The 24,389-nt window shown below is 51.0% G+C and overlaps 1 protein-coding gene across 2 annotated transcripts; it reads left to right on the top strand.

The window, feature by feature from the left end:
* The first annotated feature begins 1,259 nt into the window (after nt 1-1,259).
* LOC139228189 (CD9 antigen-like) lies at nt 1,260-24,178 on the top strand. Of its 2 annotated transcripts, none has more exons than XM_070859375.1 (7): nt 1,260-1,403; nt 1,811-1,908; nt 2,618-2,692; nt 6,115-6,210; nt 6,433-6,504; nt 8,177-8,239; nt 23,931-24,178. In XM_070859375.1, exons 2-7 carry the CDS (start codon nt 1,843-1,845, stop codon nt 23,994-23,996), a joined length of 438 nt encoding a protein of 145 aa, XP_070715476.1. In that variant the 5' UTR covers nt 1,260-1,403; nt 1,811-1,842; the 3' UTR covers nt 23,997-24,178. The 2 variants fall into 2 exon arrangements, with proteins under 2 accessions (XP_070715476.1, XP_070715475.1); XM_070859374.1 differs by having other exon boundaries at nt 1,262-1,403; nt 8,156-8,239.
* The last annotated feature ends 211 nt before the right edge of the window (nt 24,179-24,389 follow it).

Here is a 24,389-nt window from a genome sequence, read left to right as displayed (position 1 = left end):
TCTTTGAGAGCTGCAGTGTCTCCCTGTTGCCCTTCAGTGATAGTGAGAGCCTGATCATCCCAGGTCCCATTGGGAGGGCATTAGCCTCTTGCTCCCGGTACTGGCCATCGTGGGCAGACAGATAGAGCCGATCTGGGCCAGTAGTGGTGCCTTTACCGTCCACTGATCGCTGGCCCTGCAGTGGGTATGCTCCCGCTGTGTGGCCACACTCCCTGGGGCATCACATCGATCCCGGAGGCGCAGGCTACATGATCGGGTAGCCCGCTGGACCTGGGTGCTTGCCTTTGGTTTTGTCGGCGTACATGTAGAACCCGGCATCGCACATCATTACTTCATTTACTGTCATAATACATTGGCTCCGACCGCAATCACCGACTCGATACTGTTAGTTGTCTTTACATATTCGCATTTGTCAATTACATCCTCGCATTTGTCAATTACATCTTTTCCCTGTGTACTACCGGCATCGCTGTACAAGGTTACATTTATATACTTGCATTTGTTAATGACATCTTTTACATGTGTATTACCGGCATCGCTGTACAAAGAGTGGAACTGTCCCTTTAATTGTGCTGGGTTGCCGGTCTCCTTTAAGGCCTTGCAATCTTTACCCCAATCCGGGTCGCTGCTCGGCATCACGTGTTGCTTCCTCAGTGCTGCCCCTCGTGGTCTGGTCGCGGCCATCTTTACTTCAGGCGCTTCACCTCGTGGTGCGGGCGCCATCTTCTTTCTCTCCACGAGGTAGGCTGTGGTGATCCTTTTCTCCCCAGGTTCTGCCACGGAAGCAGAGAAGTTACCTTCTGCGCTGATCTTCTTCCTCCGGAGTCCTGCCACAGGAGCCTGGAAGGCGAGGTCTGGATCATCTCGCCTTTGGGTAGTGCGGTCTGTGTCATTGCCGCGCAGTCGAGTTGGACGATTGGATTTTCAGGTGCCGCGTCGGACGTCGATCGGCGGGGCCTGGAGGCTTTCCCAGCTCCAACAAATTTGGATTCGTTTCATCCATCTTCTTCCGAGCAGCGTTAGGCCTTCACCAGCAACGATCCACAAAGGTAACGTGCATCGCGCCGCCATGGGACACCTGGACATCCGCGCTGCCAACAACTTGGGTGGTGTCTTTTGTGTAAGTGAGCAGCTTCACCTGCATCGGGATCACTTTAGGTCATTCGATTGGATTGTCCGAGTTTCTCGAAGGCGCCTGATTCATCAGCAATTGGCTCACCCCTGTGTCGACCTCCATCGAGACTGGGACACCGTTGATTTCAACTTCCATTTTCAACGGAGAACTCTGTGGAGCAGGTAAACACTCCGTACACCTCTTCATGGGGCTGAGCTGCCTCCTGGACTCTCTCTTCCTCTCCATCAGCGCTGGAGCCCGGGTGATCGGCCAACTCTTCAGCTACTCGGTGAGTAAAATTTCTCTTACACATTCGCTGGAGATAACCTTTCGCGTTGCAACCTTTGCAAGTAATAGTCTTTGTAGCGGCACTGGTGGGCCCTGTGATTTCCTCCACAGCGCCAGCACTCTAATAATGACTCCACGAGGTAGGTATTGTACTTGAACTGTTGTGACCTTAGTCCATTTATTGCAGCTCCTGAATTAGGGTACAGTAAGGGGAGCTCCCTTTTATACCTGGTTACCTGCAGTGTGCAGGTGACCCCTAGGTCTCCACCAGTTGCACCCTCTGGTGGTACAGGCATCATGTATACAGTGTGAAGATACATTCATTGGTCTCATGTAGCAGTACATTAAGTGTACAGGGTATACACTTGTATAATACACAAGTCTGACTCAATCCTTGCTGTTTTCCAGGAGTTTACACGCTGATCGGAACAGGAGTCCTGATGATGCTGGTGGGGTTTTTCGGATGTTGCGGAGCTTTGCATGAATCGCAGTGTTTACTTGGAGCAGTAAGTATTGTCAGAGAGAGCGGTCAGGGGTCGTTCTGTATCTGGGGTCACAGTTTGGTCTTTGTCTGGAGTCAGAGGTCGATGTCTGTGGTCAGAGGTCGCTATGTGTTTATTGGGGTCAGAGGTTGGTGTGTGTTTGGGGTCAGAGGTCGGTGTGTGTCTGCGGTCAGAGGTCGGTGTGTGTTTGTTGGGGTCAGGGGTCGGTGTGTGTCTGGGTCAGCAATTGGTGCGAATCAGGGGTCGATATGTCTGGGGTTCGGGCTCGGTCAGGGCTATTTGTGTTTCAGGGGTCAAGGCTCAGTGTGTGTCTGGGGTCAGGGATCAGAGGTTGATGTTATTTCTGGGGTCAGAGATCGATGTGTTTTCTGGGGTCAGGGGTCAGTGTGTGTCTGGAGTTGGGGTCAGAGGCAAGTATGACTTCTGGAGGCAGGGGTCAAGGGTTGGTGTGTTTTCTGAAGCAGGGGTTGGTGTGTGTGTCTGGGGTCAAGGCTTAGTTTGTCTGTGTCATGGGTCGTTTTGTGTCAGGGATCAGTGTTTGTCAGGGGTTAGGGGTTGGTGTGCGCCTTGGGTCACGTGTTAGGGCTTAATGTGTGTCAGATGTGTTTTGAGGGTCATGGGTCAAATTCGGTGTGTGTCTGGGGTCAGGGGTCAGAGTGCCCCAGGGGTCAGATATCAGGGTTCACTGCTAACACTGGGTTTCTCGCTTCAGTTCTTCATGTGTCTGCTGGTGATTTTTGCAGCTGAGATCATAGCTGGAGTCTGGGGATTTCTGAACAAGCACGAGGTGATGTATTCTGACTGTAGCCTACAGCTCAGTGACGCACAACTCGGGACACAAACATCCAACTTTCTCATCTCATCTTCACTTCCTTCCCGTCTCCAGGGTTTCAAATCCCCCCACTCCTCCTCCCACTCTGCGCACACCCCCCACCACTCCTCCTTCCCCACACTTCCTCCACCCCCTCCCCACACCTCCCCATCTCTACTCCACACTCCCCCCCTCCCTATTCCCCCACCTCCTCTACCCACACCCCCTCCCCCCCCTCTACCCACACCCCCTCCCCCCCCTCTACCCACACCTCCTCCCTACTCACCCCCTCTACTCCTCCCCATCCCTACTCCGCCCCCTACTCCCTCACCCACCCTCCCTGCTCCCCACACCTCCTACCCCCTCCCCCACCCAACATCCCCTCCCCCACTTTCTTTCTCATCTCTCCAGCTCACTTTGCTGTCTTAGTCTCCCTCGTTCTGTCGCTCCCACTCAGCCTTCCTGTCTCTCTCTGCACTTCCCTATCTTTCCCATTCCCCATTCTGTACTCCACTTCCTGCATCTCGCTATCCCACTTCCTGCATCTCACTATCCCACTTCCTGCCTCCCTCACTATCCCACTTCCTGCCTCTGACAGTCCGCTGTGCCATCTGCATTTGAGCTACCACGACAAACCAGAGGGTGTCTCCTGGGCCACGAGGGCGGTTCAAGACCGGGCTCCTGACTCTGGTACGCAACCTACGCACGTGTGAGCAGCATTCATACAACGGAGCCTTGCTGCCACACAAAACATCACGGAGGATACATTGGCGTGCTGAAGCAACGCTTCCGCTGCGCCTGAACCACTCTAAGTGCCCTTCAGTACTCAACAGGGAACACAAGAATTAGGAACAGGAGTAGGCCATTCAGCCCCTCGAGCCTGCTCCACCATTCAATGATTATGGCTGATCTTCTACCTCTACTCCACTTTCCTGCTCTATCTCGATATCCCTTGATTCCCTTAATATCCAAAAATCTATCGATCTCGGTCTTGAATATATTCAACGACTGAGCCTCCACAGCCCTCTGGGGTAGAGAATTCCAAAGATTCACCACCCTCTGAGTGAAAAGGTTTCTCCTCAACTCAGTCCTAAATGGCTGACCCCTTATTCTCAGACTGTGACCCCTGCCTCAACTCTCCAGCCAGAGGGAAACATCCTCCCTGCATCTACCCAGTCAAGCCCTGTAAGAATTTTGTATGTTTCAATGAGATTACCTCTCATTCTTCTAAACTGCAGAGAATATAGGACTAGTCTACTCAATCTCTCCTCATAGGACAATCCCCCATCCCAGGAGTCAGTCTGGTGAACTTTCGTTGCACTCCCTCTATGGCAAGTATATCCTTCCTTAGGTAAGGAGACCAAAACTGTACACAATACGCCAGGTGTGGTCTCACCGGGGCCCTATATAATAGCAGTAAGACATCTTTACTCTTATACTCAAATCCTCTTGTAATAAAGGCCAACATACCATTTGCTTTCTGAATTGCTTGCTGTACCTGCATGTTAACTTTCAGTGATTGGTGTACAAGGACACCCAGGTCCCTCTGAACACCAACATTTCCCAATCTCAAATTTAAAAAATACTCTGCTTTTCTATTTTTCCTACCAAAGTGGATAACTTCATATTTGTGCACATTATATTCCATTTGCCTATTCACTTAGCCGGTCTACATCCCCTTGAAGCTTCTTTGCGTCCTCCTCACAACTTACATTTGCACCTAGCTTTATATCATCAGCAAACTTGGATATAGATTATTTCCCGTACCTCTACTCATACCCCTTCCCCTCCCTCTCAGAACCATGACAGGGTTCCCCTTGTCCTCACCTTTTACCCCACCAGCCTCCACATTCAAAGGATCAACCTCCGCCATTCCCCCCACCTCCAGCGTGATCCCATCACCAATCATATCTTCCCCTCCCCTACCTGCTCAGCATTCTGAAGGGACCGCCCCCTCCGCGACACCCCGGTCCATTTCGCTGTCACCCCCAGCAAGTGTGACCCTGAGCTTCCGGTCGCCTGTCACTTAAATTCTCCACTCCACTCTGATATCTCCATCCTTGGACTCCTGCACTGTTCCAATAAAGCTCAATGCAAGCTCAAGGAACAGCACCTCATCTTTCGTTTAGGCACTTTACACCCTTCTGGACTCAATATTGAGTTCAACAATTTCAGAGCATAACCTCTATCCATCTTTGGCTCCTTCCCCTCCCCCCCACCCCCTCAAGCTTATGTTTATTTCTCTTTGTCTCCAATGGCAGCTGGTGATTATCCCGCCATTCACACCCTATCTAGATTAACCTTTTTCTAACTCCGGCCATTACCATTTCAATTCGGCCCATCATCCCCTTTGTCTCTCTAATCTCTCCTGCCTCTCACCCTATCACAGACTTTCCCTTTTGTTCTTTCTTCCCCTTCCCCCTTTCAGTGCTTCTTAAGAATGTGTTCTATTCAAATATTCGCCAGTTCTTGACAAAGGGTTGTTGACCTGAAACGTTAACTCTGCTTCCTCTCCACAGATGCTGCCTGACCCGCTGAGATTTCCAGCATTTTCTGTTTTTTTTTTCCAGGTTCCAGCATCCGCCGTATTTTGCTTTTATATTACGCTTTGTCCCCTCATCCAAACCATTGATATAGGTTGTGAATAGCTGGGGGGCCCAAGCACCAATCCTTGCGGCATGCTCTAGTTACAGCCCGCCAACCCGAAAATGTCCCGTTTATTCCTACTCTCTGTTTTCTGTCCATTAACCAATCCTGAATCCATGCTAGTATATTATCCCCAATCCCACGAGCCCTAATTTTGTTTAATAACCTCTTGTGTGGCACCTTATCGAATGCTTTCTGAAAATCCAAATACACCACATCCACTGGTTCCCCCTTATCTATTCTACTAGTTACACCCTAAAAAAACTCAAAAAACAGATTTGTCAAATGATTTCCCTTTCATAAATCAGTGTTGACTCTGCTCAATCGACTATTGTTTTCTAAGTGCCCGATTACCACATCCTTAATAATAGAGCGGGTGTCGAGACTCATGGTGATCTGCTGCACACTGCACAACCTCACCATCATACGGGCACAGCCCTTGCCACCAGGACGGGGGAGGGGGAGGAAACGAGGAGGAGGGGAAGGAGGGGGGAGGTTGAGGAGGGGAGGAGGAGGAGGGGGGGGGAGGGGAGGAGGAGGGGGTTGAGGGGAAGGAGGGGGGAAGGATGGGGAGGAGGGGGGGGAAGGAGGAGGGGGGAACCTCACTGTCTCTCCCCCTCTCCGTCTGTCTCTCCCTGCCTCTCCTTTCCTGCCTCTCCTTTCCTTTGCCCCGCCAAACCATCTCTGCCCTCCACATATTGTGTTGTGGATCTCGCTGTCTAATCGATCAGTTTGTTCTGATTGCCTGATAGATTCTGCATGAGATGAATGTTTACTACACCAACTCCCTGCACACCTACCGAACATCTGGGACCGGCAACAAGACGTTACGTGCAATTCACCGTGTGGTGAGTACACACCTTACACACTCACTGACACACCTTACACACTCACCCAAAACACTGACACACCATACGCACGCACTAACACATTCGCTGACACACCTTACACAGGGCACAGCCTCACACTCACTGACACACTGCACACTGTCTCACACTCACTGCACACGGTCTGACATTTAGTGATATATGGTGTGTGGTGCTGATGTGAGCGGTTTCTCTATCTTCCAGTTGCAGTGCTGTGGAGAAAAGTTCCCAGACCCCACCATCCAGCTCCTCTGTTCCACGCAGGATGTATCTGTGGTGAGTTCCAGGTTTGTCGCTCAATTCTACATGTAATTCCTTCTCACATGACTATGTTACAGGGACCTCACTCTTCCCTCTGAGTTCAACACAATCTTCACTGGGAGCGGACAGCAGGCCCTGACCTGTGCTGACCCCGAATGTCTGTTCACAAAGCATTATGGACTATCGATGGAAGCATGCAGCCAGCTATCAACAGTCCACTGCATTTACCAACTGATTGCCTCATCAAATTCTAAACATTTTGCCTCCAGTTTCTTACCTATTCCAAATATTACTGTGAACCAATCCCACCCACCATCAGTCCTCCACTTGCACCTTCCCATCTGCAATGCTGCCTTTGTCCTGCTGGCAATGTTAAGGACAGTAATAAACTTTGCTATTGCACTTATTATTTTATACTCCTCAATAATGTCCCTCTCATTCACCTCCTTTAAAGAGACAAACTGAACAGTGGTCATGGAGTCTCACCAGAGCACTGTACAGTCTGAAGATCTCACAGAAGAATATTTCACCAAGACCCATCCCTGAGATACTCGGTACATCCCCCAGTCCCGATCCCCGGGACCCCCAGTATATCCCCCGATCCCCAGGACTCCCAGTATATCCCCCGATCCCCAGAACACTCATATTATCCCCCAGCCCCGATCACCGGGACACTCAGTATATCCCCCGATCCCCGGGACCCTCAGTATATCCCCCAGCCCGATCCCTGGGACCCTCAGTACATCCCCCAGCCCCGATCCCCGGGACCCCCAGTACATCCCCCAGCCCCGATCCCCGGGACCCCCAGTACATCCCCCGATCCCCGGGACACTCAGTACATCCCCCAGCCCCGATCCCCGGGACACTCAGTACATCCCCCAGCCCCGATCCCCGGGACACTCAGTACATCCCCCAGCCCCGATCCCCGGGACACTCAGTACATCCCCCAGCCCCGATCCCCGGGACACTCAGTACATCCCCCAGCCCCGATCCCCGGGACACTCAGTACATCCCCCAGCCCCGATCCCCGGGACACTCAGTACATCCCCCAGCCCCGATCCCCGGGCCCTCAGTACATCCCTCAGCCCCGAGACACTCAGTACATCCCCCAGCCCCGATCCCCGGGACACTCAGTATATCCCCCAGCCCCGATCCCCGGGGCCCTCAGTACATCCCCTAGCCCCGATCCCCGGGACATCCCACAGCAGTAACATTGACCACAATCAGTATCAGCCATGGCTCAGTAGTAGCACTATGTCTCGGAGAAAGAATGTTGTGGGTTCAAGTGCCGCTTCTGAGATTTGAGCACATAATCCAAGCTGATACTTCGGTGCAATACCTTGGGAGAGCTGCACCGTTTATCAGATGAGATGTTAAACTAAGACCCCATCGCTCTGCTCAGGTGGATGTAAAAGATCCCATGGCACCATTTTGAAGAAGAGCAGGGGAGTCCTCCCCAGTTTCTTGGCCAATATTTATCCCTCAATCAACCTCACTGAAAACATCACCCAGGAGAGGAAAGTGGGGCTTACAGCGTTTGGGGGAATTGATTGTTTATCATTCGTGCACTTACTCACCATGTTGTTTATGAGAAAGCGATGTACTATTCTAACCCCTGATCCCTGGCACTGACCTCTGACCTACTTCCTGTGAACTGTCTCCACAGAACTGCACTTCTAAATTAAAGGAATTCTTCAATTCGAAGCTGTATATGATTGGAGTGGTGGGAATCGGGATTGCGGGAGTGATGGTAAGGGCACGATACAACTGACACTCGTGGCACGGAGAACAGATCTGGTTAACTCGTTGTCAAGGCCTGGGAGTCTGTTCACTCTCCCCAGTCCGCCCCACGTTGACTACGACCCCACACTACATGCTCGAGTCTGACTGTCACCAGGGCAACCAGCGACAGCCATTAAACAATGAACCCCAGTGTGGCCACATCCAGAGAAGAGCCCATTTAAACACACCATGCACCTCAACAGTGATAATGTCCCCATCACAGGACATGGGGAACAGATTCTTTGTGAAGGATCTTCCCTCGGTTAAAGGGTGGGGCAGATCCATTTTGTAAATGGGCCGTGGAAAGAGATTAATGGGATGGCTATAAAAATATTAGATTCATAGAATGCAACAGCACAGAAGGAGGTCATTTGGCCCATCATGCCCGAGCCAGCTCTTTGGTAAATCTATCCAATGAATCCCATTCCCCTGCTCTTTCCCCATAGCTCTAAGTTTTTGCCCTTCAAGTAATTATCCAATTCACTTTTGAAAGTTACTATTACAAAGATATGAACAATGAGAGACAGGTAAAGACTATCTGGTCGGTCGAGCCTATCCCACACAATTGAGATACTTTGTGTAACACAACTTACATACTCCACCCCACCCCACCCCACGTGATCTCCTGGGAGAGGCAAATAAACCAGATTAAAAAGCCAGGCCAATTTAGGAAAAAATAAATCTGGGAAATTCCTCTCCAACCCATCTAGATAATCGAAACTAGCCCAGATCATCACTCTGGCCATTAAATTCCCTGCAGTACCCACCTTCTGTAAGAGTTCATCTCCGCTGCCTCCGCCGCAGCCAGAAACAAATGCAGCTTTCGCTTGAAGGGATTCAGTGAGTCTGCATCCACCACATGGAACGGCAGCTTGTTCCAGAGGTTGACTATTCTCCGGGAAAAGAACCACGCCTGATATTTAACCTAGATCTGGCCTTATAAACTTAAATTTGTGCCGCCTGGTCCTGCCTAGCCTATTTAATTGAAATAAACAGTCAGCTGGAACACAGTCTATTCCCTTCATTATCTTATAAACCTCAGTCTTATCTCTCCTAAGTCTACGCTGCTCTAAGGTAAAGTGCCCCGACTCTCTTAACCTATCTTGATGACTAATTCCAAGTCTAAAGCATCTTAGCTTAGTGGCCCTCTCCTGCTCCCTTTCCCGAGCCTCAATATCACCCACCATGTGAGGAGACCAAATCTGGACACAGTATTCCAAGTGTGGCCTGACTTGAACAAGGACAAAACAGTTCACCTCGTCTGATTCTCAATTGTCCTATGGATACACCCCAATTTGCTTTAGCTATCGCTGCACGGTATTGCTCGTGCACCGCCAAAGATGTATGCACTAGAAAGCCAAAATCTCGCAAAGTATATTCTGCAAATTGTCCCCCCAACCCCAAAATCATCATCATTATTATTATTATTATTAAAAAGCAACACTCCCAACACTGATCCCTGCAGGACACCACTGGTGACTGGTCTCCAAACAGATCGGAATCCATCTATAACTACTCTTTGCCTGCCACCCGCCAGCTAGTTCTGTATCCAGCCCAATATAATACCAGAGGCTCTGATCGTATAGAGAAGCCTCTTGTGCGGTACCTTGTTAAAACCTTTTTGGAAATCTACGTAGACAATGTCTACTCGGCTTCCCTCACTCACCAACTTTGTAACTTCTTCAAAAAGTACAATTAGATTTGTGAGACATGACCTCTTTATGAAGCCATGTTGGGTGTCCCTAATATGTGTCCCTCCCTATCCAAATATTCACATATTGCATCCCTCATGATTCTTTCAAGCATCTACCCGATTACTGATGTTAAACTGATGGCCAATAATAATAATAACTTTTATTTATATAGCGCCTTTAACGTAGTAAAACATCCCAAGGTGCTTCACAACCGTGTTACAGACAAACATAACTTTGACACTGAGCCACAGAAGAAGTTAAGGCAGATGACCAAAAGCTTGGTTAAAGAGGTAGGTTTTAACGAGCGTCTTAAAGGAGGAAAGAGCGGTAGAGAAGCAGAGAGGTTTAGAGGTAAGTTCCAGAGCTTGGGGCCCAGGCAGCCGAAGGCACAGACACTGATGGTTGAGCAGTTATAATGAGGAATGTTCAAGAGGCCAGAATTTGAGGAGCGCAGACATCTTGTGGGGTGTGAGGCTGAAAAAGATTACAAAGATAGGGAGGGGCAAGTCCATGGAGTGATTTGTAAACAAGGATGAAAATTTTGAAATCGAGGCATTGTTTAACTGGGAGCCAGTGTAGGTTAGAAAGCACAGGGGTGATGGGTGATCTTGACTTGGTGTTGGTTAGGACACGGGCTGCTGAGTTTTGAGTGACTTCAAGTTTACGTAGTGTAGAATGTGGGAGGCTGGCCAGGAGTGAGTTGGAGTAGCCAAGTCTAGAGGTAACAACGGCATGAATCAGGGTTTTTTTTTGTCTCGAATCTCTCCTGCCTCCCACCCTATCACAGACCTTTCCTTTTGTTCTTTCTTCCCCTCCCCCTTTCAGTGCTTGTTAAGAATCTGTTCTTTCCAAACACTCCAGTTCTGACAAAGGGTCATCAACCTGAAACGTTAACTCTGCTTCCTCTCCACAGATGCTGCCTGACCTGCTGAGATTTCCAGCATTTTCTGTTTTTATTCCAGATTCCAGCATCCGCAGTATTTTGCTTTTGTACAGTATCTTTACACTCACCCTTCATCAGATCATCCACACGATCGCAGAGACCAGCTACCTTGGCCCCTGGAAAACAGAAGACTGCCCTGCAGAGGATGCTGTCTGCGTGCCTGATGGTGGAGTGCCCTATGAGGATTGTCCGCTGTCTCTTGCTCTTCCTTGGCTGTTCAAAACATGTCCTCGAGCTTTGCAGCCTTCCCCTTGTCTTTTCCAAGATGCTGATATGAGCATTGAGGTTTGGGGTCACTGGTGCTGACCTCACTATCTGTTGTGTTCTCAATCACAAAGCGGGGCCTACCTGTTCGCAGTAACAAAAGAATCCAAAGTGGTGAAAGATCTGGTGATACCAATGTCCGACAATGAAGACTTAACTTTCCATCCCAGTCAGGAAGTCGTCAAAATCCACCAAGTAGGTCAATTGGTCAACCTGCTCCTTCAGGGAAACGATCTCCTGCTGCAGAGACAGAACCTGGACATGTTTACTGCAAGGGAAGGTCACACAATGCTGCACCTTGATTTCATTTCTCTCCAACATTACCTAAAGTTGTCCATGGAGCAAACCTCACATTGGAGTCGTTCCCCTTTCCTTTGGGAGCCGGGGTTCACCATCTTTTTTTTTTAAAAAGGCAGCTACGAAGAAAGCAATAAAAAATAAGAGAAGCAGCAGAAACAACAGACAGAGCAAGTATCCTAACTCCCCGACCCCCTCACTCCCCGACCCCCTCACTCCCTGACCCCCTCACTCTCCGACTCCCCGACCCCCTCACTCTGCTCAGATCACACTCTGCCACACTCTACAAGCCAAACCTTTTATACACTCTGCTGCAAATTCTACATTAGGTCATCTGACTGAGTCACCTGACTTCTCCCTGCCGATATACACCCGTTTTCAACGACCCCTAATTGCTCTAATTACACCCCAGCTAGTCTCTATCTATCAGGATTCTTTTCTCTCAACCAATCTACTTTACCACTTAGAATACCAATAATAGATAGTATTAGTAAGTATTAGCAGAACATAACTAAATGCACAATATGATATAATGGAGGTTGATACAGAAGTGCCACATGCTCTAATTAGGGCTCCCTCAGTCACAACTCTCAGCAAAACATCGCCACGCTGATCGCAACAGCTCGCTGCGTAAAACAATGTTTCCTCATATTGCCTCTGGTTCTTTAGCCATTCACCTTAAATCTTTGATTCTCAACCTTCTCTGCTCCAAGGAGAACAATCCCAGCTTCTCCAGTCGCTCCACGTAACTGAAGTCCCTTATCCCGGGTCCCATTGCAGTAAACCTCCTCTGTACCCTGTCCAAGGCTTTGACATCTGACCTAAAGTGTGGTGCCCAGAATACTGCAGTCAGTGGCACCATGGGGAAGCTCGCTATCCTGGCAAAGCCACATGCACACCGCCTGCTTCTCCGGTCAGAGAAAAGTCAATGAAGTGCCCTCCTGGCATAACGTGCCTTTGACACCTTAAATGACAAGTCATTAAATGACAAAAGGTATGAAAGAAACTTTTGCTTTGCACTAGCAATCCTTTTGTGATTTACTCAGTCCCGGCGCCCACCCTATCACAGACCTTTCCTTTTGTTCTTTCCTCTCCTCCACCTTTCCCTGTCCCTGCACTTGCTTAAAATCTCTTACTTCTCGAACTTTCTCCAGTTCTGACTAAGTGTCATCGACCTGAAACGTTATCTCTGTTTCTCTCTCCGCAGATGCTGTCTGACCCGCTGTGATTTCCAGACCCATATTGTATATGGGCTGTGGGTGGAAATTAATAGGATTGCATAGAATATACGGCGCAGAAACAGGCCATTCTGCCCAACCAGTCCATGCCGCCGTTTATGCTCCACTCGAGCCTCCTCCCGTCTTTCCTCATCTAAATCTATCAGCATAACCCTCTATTCCCTTCTCCCTCATATGCGTGTCCAGCCTCCCCTTAAATACATCTAAACTATTCGCTTCAACCACTCCCTGTGGTAGCGAGTTCCACATTCTCACCACTCTTTGGGTAAATAAGTTCCTTCTGAATTCCCCATTGGATTTCTTGGTGACTATCTTATATTGATGTTATACTCTTCCCCACAAGTGGAAACAGCTTCTCCGTATCCACTCTATCAAAAGCTTTCATCATTTTAAAGACCTCTATTAGGTCACCCCTCAGCCTTCTTTTTTTCTAGAGAATAGAGACCCAGCCTGTTCATCCTTTCCTGAAATGTATACCCTCGCATTTCTGGTATCATCCTTGTAAATCTTCTCTGCACCCATCTCAGTCCCTTTATATCCTTTTTATAATATGGTGACCAGAACTGCACGCAGTACTCGAATAAGTGTGGTCTAATCAAGGTTCGATACAGGTTTAGCATAACTTCCCTACTTTTCAATTCTATCCCTCTAGAAATAAACCCTAGTGCTTGGTTTACTTTTTATGACCTTGCTAACCTGTGGTGTAACGTTTAGTGATTTGTGTATTTGTACTCAGAGTTCCCTTTGTTCCTCTACCCCACCTAGACTCGTACCCTCCAAGTAATAAGTGATGGACAGATCCATATTATACACGGGCTGTGGATGGAAATTAATGGGATGGACAGATCCATATTGTACACAGGCTGTTCATAAGAGAGTTTGGCCCAGAAATTGGATAAGGCATGAAAATGGGCGCAGGTGTCACGGTGTGCAATTATCCTGTGCCCTTTGAGTCTGCTGCAAACTTCGTGCTGCCTGTTCATTTCAATGATTGCAGCGGTAAGGTAGCACTAAACACACTGTTGCCTAGCTCAGCACCTCAGCAGGGGCACAAGTTCGTGCAATTAAAGCAAGCCTGCACCTCTTAAAGGGGAAGTGCATTCTGGCTTCAGCATGTGGTGGGAATGGCTGGGAAACAGATTGAGGAGCAAGAAAATTGAGTGATGGTGCAACATGGCAGCGACCTAGAATTTCAGACACAGCATTGGAGGCCTTGGTGTGTGAGGCGGGCAGGGGAGGAGAGGTCCTCTACTCACAGGGGGCCAGGAGACCCGCACACAAAATGTGGCACTCGCTAGCCATCGCGGTTAATGATAGCAGTGTAGCCTCGAAGACATAGCTGCAGTTCCACAAGAAGGTTAATGACCTGACATGAATGGTCAAGGTCAGTCAATTCATCCTCAAAGGCCATATCCGACCATCTGTACCACGAGCCTCACACACTGCTCAATGCACCACACTCCCAGCATTCACCCACCAACAATCTCCACCAATCACCATTCATTCCTCACATTCATAGCTTCACCTCGCCCTCACACCCCCATGTACCTGCTGCAAGCGTCACACAAATATCTCACAGCGTGCATATTCTGCCAGCTATTCAACCATGACAGCCACACCACCCAAACACATTGCATGGCACTGAATGACACAGTTCCCTCTTTTTGCGGGAGAGGGCAGCGCATATCTGGAGGCAGGAGGGGCGACATGAAGGGGGAAGGCCCACCTGCTGAGCCTTGCCCCGATGGGGGAGACGGGAGGGGCATTGCTGAGCACACGGCCAGCGGTGGGGCTGAATCAAATTAATCTGCCGGTATCCTCAAACCGAATCCTCCTTCTCACCTCCCACTGCCCCCTCACCCCACAATCTCTTCCGATTTACAAACTGCACATTGTGTAAGCACGCACCTCCTGCTTCACCCCCCAGTCCCTCACCACAACCCTACCCTTGTGCCTTTCTCCTTTCTGATACACAACAACTACAACCTGGTCAGGAAGTGGTGGCGGAGCAGGAAGTGCAAGAGGAAGAAGGAAGTGATGCTGAAGATGCACCGTCACTGGATTTCACCATCGCAGAGAACCGCTCAGATATCGCAGCCAGCGCTCCGATACTGACACTCTGCGTACTTTAGAGGCTGGCTTAGAGGTGGGATCTGCGGGTGGTGAGACACTGGGCTCGAGTGGCCTGCAGCCAGCTCGGGGGGCAAGGGTCGCGCAGGTACCAGCCCACCAGAGGGCAAGGGTTGTGCAGGTACCGGCTCACCAGAGGGCAAGGGTTGCGACTGTACCGGCTCACCAGAGGGCAAGGGTCGCATAGGTACCGGCTCACCAGAGGGCAAGGGTCGCATAGGTACCGGCTCACCAGAGGGCAAGGGTCGCACATGAGTTCTACTGCGAGGACTCAGATGAGGATTTTGAAAGCCCAAGTGCAATGTCAAGGAGCACGGAGCAGTCCGGCACCGACCATGCACAGAGCTTTGCAGTGAGTGTGGAACCCAACCTTTCCAGCGTGGGGGTGGGCAACTCCATTAACGCTCCTGCGGGCAGGGAAGTGGAGCTGAGTTCATGATCAGATCGGCCATGATCTTATTGAATGGTGGAGCAGGCTTGAGAGGCCAGTGGCCTACTCCTGTTCTATTTCTTCTGTTCTTATGTTGACACACCAGCTTGTGGTGTGTCAACATAATTGTTCCCTGAAGACTCTGGGTGGATATGGCCTCCTGTTGCAGGCCCTTCTCCCCATCCTCCTCCGACCTCTTCGAGCAGCTTGTTCTACTCTGTGTCGCCTCTGCTCATTCTCTCGGTCATGCTGCAAGCCAAGGGGGATACAAACCACTGCACCATGTCTGGGAGCACCTGGTCTGAGCAGAAGCCTTGAAAATCAGTACCAAGTCCTTGAGCACATGCTACACCACTCCCTGTAGACTTTAGGCAACTTTAAAGAAATGTAGAAAATGAAAGCACTTCTGCAAAGTACACAACAGTTAGTAGAAATCAATCAGCAACGAAGGTGTAAATAGCGCTGGTGGGCGGTCCTTCCTGCTGCTGAGCACATGGTCACTGTGCGAGGTTAGGAGAGAGCATTAGCTCCAGTGTTGAGGCTGATCATGGCACGTGGCGTCAGATCAGCTTTGTGCACTGACTGACGCCACGATCTGTCGACATAATAATGGCGCACGCGCCCTGCATCCGCTAACGCCCTCACCAAAACAGCGTCCGACATGGCCTGCACCAGAAGTGTGCGCGGTGGACACAAAACAGCACATGTGGAGCTGAATGTCTAGCCCGTTATCACCAACACTCCCAGTTCATTAGTAAGTTTATTAGCAACACTTTCAAAAGGCCTTTGACAAAGTACCACATAATAGACTTGTGAGCAAAATCATTAAAGGGGCAGTGGCAGAGTGGTTATAAAATTGGCTAAGGGACTGAAAGCACAAAATAGTGGTGAACGCTTGTTTTTCAGACTGGAGGAATATGTACAATGCTATTCCCCAGGGGTCAGTGTTGGGACCACTGCTCTTTTCGATATGTTAATGACCCAGACTTGGGTATACAGGGCATAATTTCAAAGTTTGCAGATGATACAAAACTCGGAAATGTAGGAAGATAGTAACAGTAACAGGCTTCAGGAGGACAGAGACAGACTGGTAAAATGGGCAGACTCATGGCAGATGCAATTTAAGTGTGGGTACATTTTGGTAGGAAGTATGAAGAGAGGAAATATAAATAAATGGTACCATTTGAAAGGGGGTGCAGGAATGGAGACCTGGGGGTGTACGTATACACATCTTTGAAGGTGGCAGGACAGATTGATTTAAAAAAGCATATGGGATCTTTGGCTTTATCAATAGAGGAATAGAGTTTGAAAGGAAGGAGGTTTTGCTCAATCTTTATAAACACTGGGTAGACCTCAGCTGGAATACTGTGCAGAATTCTCGGCACCGCACTTTAGGAAGGATGTGAAGGCCTTGGAGAGGGTGCAGTGGGGATTTACTGGAGTGGAACGAGGGATGAGGGGCTTCAGTTATGTGGAGAGACTGGAGAAGCCGGGATTGTTCTCCTTGGAGCAGAGAAAGTTAAAGGGAGATTTGATAGAGGCGTTTAAAATCATGAGGGGTTTTGTAACAGTAAACAAAGAGAAACGGTTTGCATTGGCAGGAGGGTCAATAACCAGAGAGCACAGATTTAAGCTGATTGGCAAAAGAACCAGAAGCGAATTGAGGAAACATTTCTATAGGCAGCAAGTTGTGATCGGGAGCGCACTGCCTGAAAGGGTGGTGGAAGCAGATTCAATAGTAACATCCGAAAGAGAGTTGGATAATTTGGCGGAGTAGCGCCCATTGTTTGGACATTACGGGTGGTGATTCAAGTCCACGATGGCGATTGTGATATGGGCCACACTGGACGCCATGTTGGGTGGGACAATAGTGCGGGCAGAGCAGGCAGACCACGACTTCAGTCCGTGTTCAATGCTGATTTGATGCCAGCATTGACATTTTAGGGCTCCACGCTCTAGTTAACGCCCTCCCTTAAACTCACACAGCTGAATATGCATTCAGCAGCAGGAAGGACCCCCCTCCAGCGCTATTTAAAGGGATCATCAACCACTTACAGGTTAGTTGCTGATTGATTTCTGCTGGCTGTTGCTGGGTTTATAATGTGTTTGGTGGTTTGTACAGTTATTTAAAGTTGCTAAGGTCTACAGGGAGTGTTGTGGCAAGTACTGTAGGACGTTGTCAAAGATTCTGCACAGACCACTTGCTCCAAGACATGGGCGCAGGAGTAGGCATTCCACTCAGCCTACAACATGACGGGGACAAGGAGCAAAGGTGACACAGAGCAGGTCAAGCTTCTGGCAGAGGCAGCAGGAGACGGGCTCTCAGCAGGAGGCCATATCTGCCCAGGGTATGCAGGGAACAATACTCCTATCAGAGTCTCAGTGAGGAACAGTGTCGCCCTCACTGAAATCTGCCCCCTGCTGCAGCCACATCTACAGCCTCAGAGCAGGACGAGGATCGCATTGCCAGCGGCTGTGAAGGTCACAGTGGCCATGAACATTTATATTCCAGGCTAGAGCAGAAGATATTTGCAATATCTCCCACTTTGCTGTGCACTGTTACATCAGAGAGGTAACTGAGGCTCTGTATTCCAAGAGAGCGGAATACATTTCCTTCTCTGTGGCCAGAGAATAGCTGGCGGAGTGAGCACATGTGTTTGTGAGGATTCCAGGCTACCCGATGGTGCAGGGTGCCGTTAACTGCATGCACGTTGATTTGCAGCATGTAAAATCGGAGATGTACCGCAGACGAAAGGGGTTCCACTCCCTTAAGGTCCAGCTGGTTTGCAACCATACTCAGCGAACCTTGCAGACCAATGCCCGATATCCTGGCTGCGGTCATTCAGTGACAGTCCGCCGTGCCATCTGAGCCACCACGACAGAGCACAGAGTGGCTCCCGTGAGAGGGCTTCCCATTAATGACATAGCTCTCGCCTCTGGTGCACAACCCACGAACACGTGGGCAGCAATCATCCAATGAGAGCCATATTGCAAGACAAAAGGTCATCGAGCACCAGCGTCCGCTGCCTGGAGCGCTCAGGAGAAGCCCCGCAGTACTCGGCAGAGCGGGTGTCGAGATTCGTGGTGGTCTGCTGCATGCTCCACAACCTCGCCACTATGAGGGCGCAGCCTTCACTACCAGCCATACATTGACCAGCTGAGGAACAGGAGGTGGAGGAAGAGGGAGAGGCAGGCAGGAGGAGGCAACGCAGACAGCCATTATCTGCCTGTGCTGTCCGGGATCGAATCATCTGCCTGTGGCCCCAGTGACCACAACCCCAATTCCCCTTCCGACATGACCCCACACCTTACCTTCTCTCTGCTACTGACCATCACAGCGTCCTCTTGGCCACAATGTAAAAACACACAAAACATTCCAAACCAAGTTTATCAATGACATCATTCCATAGTGCATACAAATGTAAACTAATCACCTTGTGCATTCCTTCAGCCTGCAGTGTGCCTTTGCCTGATCGAGTGCTCCTATGCTGTGCTACCCCAGTGGCTGCAGCTGGTAGAAGGCTGCTGGCCTTAAGTGGGGGGGACTGCAGATGGCCATGCTGGACGACCTCGAGCAGCTCGGGGCCAAGAAGGCCCGGCTTCAGACTGCACCACCTCGGCCTGGATGGCAGCAGTCTGGGCTGGCTGGCCGACAGGCAACAGGAGGGCACTGGCGGAGTGGCAATGCCTCAGAAACCCGAGTAAGCCGTGCAGCTATCTGGAGGTCTTGAGCAGGCCACATGCCGACTGTCCAATGGAGAAAGCGCCCATCACGCTTGTGAATGGCCCGCTCAGCCGGCTAAAGGGGCCACAGACCCAAAATAAAATTACAGGGGACATTTCCTGCAGGCCGCTTTGATCGTTGGTAAGCGCAGCCACGATGGCAGCAGGCTGAGCGATCCTTGCCCCCTGCCCTGAGCTGCAATGGAAGCTGCGACATCGGCCATCAGTCGCTGCATCATGGCTGGGTCCACAGGAGCGTTAATGGAGTTGCCCACCCCCACACTGGAAAGGTTGGGTTCCACACTCACCGCAAAGCCCTGTGCATGGTCGGTGCCGGACTGTTCCGTGCTCCTTGACATTGCACTCGGGCTTTCTGGCAGGCCTGCCAATGCACCAAACCTTTCACTGTGCAAACCCATCAGTGTTGTACTGTAGCCCGTCCCTGAAAATCCTCATCTGAGTCCTCGCAGTAGAACTCGTGCGCGACCCTTGCCCTCTGGTGAGCCGGTACCTGCGCGACCCTTGCCCCCTGGTCAGCCGGTACCTGTGCGATCCTTGCCCTCTGGTGAGCCAGTACCTGTGCGACCCTTGCCCCCTGGTGAGCCGGTACCTGCGTGACCCTTGCCCCCTGGTGAGCCGGTACCTGTGCGACCCTTGCCCTCTGGTGAGTGGGTACCTGCGTGACCCTTGCCCTCTGGTAGCCGGTACCTGCGCGACCCTTGCCCCCTGGTGAGCCGGTACCTGGGCGACCCTTGCCCTCTGGTGAGCCGGTACCTGAACGACCGTTGCCTCCTGGTGAGCCTGTACCTGCGCGACCCTTGCCCTCTGGTGAGCCGGTACCTGCACGACCCTTGCCCTCTGGTGAGCCGGTACCTGCGCGACCCTTGCCCTCTGGTGAGCCGGTACTTGCACGACCCTTGCCCTCTGGTGAGCCGGTACCTGCGCGACACTTACCCTCTGGTGAGCCAGAACCTGCGTGACCCTTGCCCTCTGCCCTGGCTGCAGGCCCTCATGCCTGATGACTCACCGCGTGCCAGTCCCGTCTGTGAGTGTGCAGACTGTCAGTATCTGAGCTGGTGACCACGAGTGTGAAATCCAGTGACGGTGTATCTTCAGCATCACTTCCTTCTTCCTCTTGCACTTCCTGCTCCGCCACCACTTCCTGGCCAGGTTGTCGTAGTTGTGTATCTGAAAGGAGAAAGGCACAAGGGTAGGGTTGTGGTGAGGGGCGTGGGGTGAAGCAGGAGGTGCATACTTACACCATGTGCAGCTTGTAAATCGGAAGAGATTGTGGGGTGAGGGGGCAGTAGGATGTGAGAAGGAGGATTCGGTTTGAGGATACTGTGATCTTCGATTGTTTCAGTCCCACCACTGGCCACAGGCTCAGCGATGGGGGCTCCAATTATGTCTAACACTGTCTGCTCCATGAGGGTTAGGTCTTGCAGGCGTGCCTGTGCCCCGAAGGGTAGCCCTTTCTGCCTCCGACTTTGAGCCACCTTGTCCTGCAACAAAGAGGGAAGTGTGTCAGTGAGTGTAGGGCAGTGTGTTTGGGGCAGTGTGTCAGTGAGTGTGAGGCAGTGTGTCAGTGAGTGTGGGGCAGTGTGTTTGGGTGCAGTGTGTCAGTGAGTGTGGGGCTGTGCATGAGTGAGTGTGAGGCAATGTGTTTGGGGCAGTGTGTGAGAGTGTGAGGCATTGTGTTTGGGGCAGTGTGTCAGTGAGTGTGGGGCAGTGTGTCAGTGAGTGTGGGGCAGTGTGTTTGGGTGCATTGTGTCGGTGAGTGTGAGGCAGTGTGTTTGGGGCAGTGTGTGAGTGAGTGTGGGGCAGTGTGTTTGGGGCAGTGTGTGAGTGAGTGTGGGGCAGTGTGTTTCAGGCAGTGTGTGAGTGAGTGTGGGGCAGTGTGTTTGGGGCAGTGTGTCAGTGAGTGTGAGGCAGTGTGTTTGGGTGCAGTGCGTCAGTGAGTGTTGGGCAGTATGTGAGTGAATGTGGGGCAGTGTGTTTGGGGCAGTGTGTGAGTGAGTGTGGGGCAGTGTGTGAGTGAATGTGGGGCAGTGTGTTTGGGGCAGTGTGTCAGTGAGTGTGAGGCAGTGTGTTTGGGTGCAGTGTGTCAGTGAGTGTGAGGCAGTGTGTTTGGGTGCAGTGTGTCAGTGAGTATGAGGCAGTGTGTTTGGGGCAGTGTGTGAGTGAGTGTGGGGCAGTGTGTTTGGGGCAGTGTGTGAGTATGGAGCAGTGTGTTTGGGGCAGTGTGTCAGTGAGTATAAGGCAGTGTGTTTGGGTGCAATGTGTCAGTGAGTGTGAGGCAGTGTGTTTGGGTGCAGTGTGTCAGTGAGTGTGAGGCAGTGTGTTTGGGTGCAGTGTGTCAGTGAGTATGAGGCAGTGTGTTTGGGGCAGTGTGTCAGTGAGTGTGAGGCAGTGTGTTTGGGTGCAGTGTGTCAGTGAGTGTGAGGCAGTGTGTTTGGGGCAGTGTGTCAGTGAGTGTGAGGCAGTGTGTTTGGGGCAGTGTGTGAGTGAGTGTGGGGCAGTGTGTTTGGGGCAGTGTGTGAGTGAGTGTGGGGTAGTGTGTTTGGGGCAGTGTGTCAGTGAGTGTGAGGCAGTGTGTTTGGGTGCAGTGTGTCAGTGAGTGTGAGGCAGTGTGTTTGGGGCAGTGTGTCAGTGAGTATAAGGCAGTGTGTTTGGGTGCAGTGTGTCAGTGAGTGTGAGGCAGTGTGTTTGGGTGCAGTGTGTCAGTGAGTGTGAGGCAGTGTGTGAGTGAGTGTGGGGCAGTGTGTTTGGGTGCAGTGTGTCAGTGAGTGTGAGGCAGTGTGTTTGGGTGCAGTGTGTTTGGTGCAGTGTGTCAGTGAGTGTGGGGCAGTGTGTGACAGTGTGTTTGGGGCAGTGTGTCAGTGAGTGTGAGGCAGTGTGTTTGGGTGCAGTGTGTTTGGGGCAGTGTGTCAGTGAGTGTGGGGCAGTGTGTTTGGGGCAGTGTGTGGCAGTGTGTTTGGGGCAGTGTGTTTGGGGCAGTGTGTCAGTGAGTGTGAGACAGTGTGTTTGGGGCAGTGTGTCAGTGAGTGTGGGGCAGTGTGTTTGGGGCAGTGTGTGGCAGTGTGTTTGGGGCAGTGTGTCAGTGAGTGTGAGGCAGTGTGTTTGGGTGCAATGCGTTTGGGTGATGTCCCCAGGTCCTCTGGGCTTGACTTCCGGCATTGCCCGCCACAGCTCCCTGCTCCCTGCCTTCACAGAGTTTGTCTGGAGGACCTCCTGGCCTCCTGTGGACAGAGGACCTCTCTCCTCCTGTCCCCCTCACACACCAAGGCCTCCAGTGCAGCATCTGAAAAGCTTGGAGCAGGCTCTCTCCCTGTTGCGCCATTAGTTAGTGTTCTTGTCGGTCAGACATTCTTCCCCAGCTACTTCCAGCACCTGCTCCAGCCAGAATGCTTCCTCTGGGAAGGGAACAGTAGAATAGTGGTTATGTTACTGGACTAGTAATCCTGAGGCCTGGCCTAATGATCTTTGTTACATGAGTTCAAATCCCACCAAGGCAGCTGGGGAGTTTAAATTCTGTTAATTAAATAAATCTGAAATAAAAAGCCAGGCGTAGTAATTGTTACCCCGCCACACCCCGTTTGAATGGTTGTTACCAAAGCTACGGTTCAGGTTGCCTCTTGAGCAAAATTCCGCTCTTTGTTGTGTTTTTTTTACTTGGATGAGAACGTCGCTGTTAATGGGGGTGGTGACAACACTTGAGGTGCGGTTACGTGGAAGAGGCAACACCTGAGGGGGCGAAGTTGGGCACGGTGCGGAGTGACTGCCGCGATGACGTCATCACGGCGCCGTGTCACCAAGGCTCTCCTCCTTCACTTAAAGGGGAATACCTCCGCGATATCAAAACTTCGGCCCACTGGGCCACCAGGGAGGATATCAGCCAGGCCAGCGGCACCCAAGACAAAGTGCCAGGCTGCCTGATTGGCCGAACCCGGGGGCATAATTGTCAGTCTGACATGGCAGTCAACCAACAAAAAAAAACATTGCGGCAGCAGCAGTGCGCCCTCCCCTTTAAGGGAAGCCGTACCTCCGTTGCAAAAGGCCGCAGTCTCACTGGACAACCAGGAAAAATCAGGTTTTGGCACCGCTCGGCGTGCCGAAGATTTTCCGAGGGGAAAGTCGCCGTCGGTGGAGGGGGTTGGGAGCGGTAGATCGGCGGTGCGCACGGTGATGACGCACTTACCACGGATCGGCAGCAGTGGAACGGTGGGGAGGGGGGGCGGGGTGGGGGATCGGGGCACCGCAGGGAAACCTCGGGAGGGCGATTGGGCTATTAGCGGCCATTCCACAAAAAATCGGCGGTCACTCCACTCCACAATATGGCTGTCGATTTGCAGTGGTAACAGGCCTTTAGGCGAGCGGCAATTTCAGCCCCTGGTGTCAGTAATGCTGAGCATGAAATTACTGGATTGTCATAAAAACCCTTTTAAAGCTATTTATGGAATCAGCCTCTAGCACTTTTTCAGCTTGAGCGCTCCAGATCCTGACAACTCCCAACAAACAATCTCTCCTCATCACCCTCTGGATCTCTTGCCGATGATTTTAAATCTATGACCTCTTGACCTCTGGTTATTGACCCACTCACCAGAGGGAATCATTTTTCTCTGTCGACTCGATCAAAACCTCTCATCACCGTGACAACCTTACCGCTGCTTCCTACACCAGAGTCTTGGCCGTTTATAAACACTGACTAATGGACAAGAGCGCGAAAGTGGGATCAATTGGACAGCTCGACCAAGGGTCTGGCATGGCTCGATGGGCAGATTGGCCTCCTGTAACAGTCTTTGCTTCTATAACTCTCAGCTCCGTAGAGAGTTTATTACCAGCATACTGCCTTTATCTGACCTTCTGAATCTCGCAGCCTGCGCTGCAGTTCTCTGGTTCCCGGTGCTGACTTGCCTGATTGTGTTGTGTTTTTTTGGCAGATTTTCGGGATGGTTTTCAGTATGGTTTTGTGCTGTGCGATTCGCAACTCACGGGACATGATGTGACAGTGGGCCCTCCACAACTCTCCAATCACTCTCAGCACGTCTCACAGTGCCATCGACCAATTCTCGCGTTGCTTGTTGGTTAATTTAATTAGATGCGTTATTTTTCTGTGTTTTATAGAACTGGACTGGTTCATGGTCTTGTAATGCTTCAGTTATTTTACATAAACTTGTGAAACTTCATTGCAAATGTTGAAAAAAAACACTGAAATTTGGCATCATTTTATAATATGGTTAACTAGGTGGGAGCAGCGTCCTGGCCTCGATACCGGCACGGTGAGCCCTGGATACCGGCACAGTGAGCCTGGATACCGGTGTACGGTGAGCCCTCTATACCGGCATGGTGAGCCCTGGATACTGGTGTATGGTGAGCCCTGGATACCGGTGTATGGTGAG

The sequence above is a fragment of the Pristiophorus japonicus genome, chromosome 17, assembly GCF_044704955.1.
Source record: "Pristiophorus japonicus isolate sPriJap1 chromosome 17, sPriJap1.hap1, whole genome shotgun sequence".
NCBI classification, from domain to species: domain Eukaryota; kingdom Metazoa; phylum Chordata; class Chondrichthyes; family Pristiophoridae; genus Pristiophorus; species Pristiophorus japonicus.
Note: the sequence above shows the minus strand (reverse complement) of the source record. Positions and strands in the feature narration are given on the sequence as shown.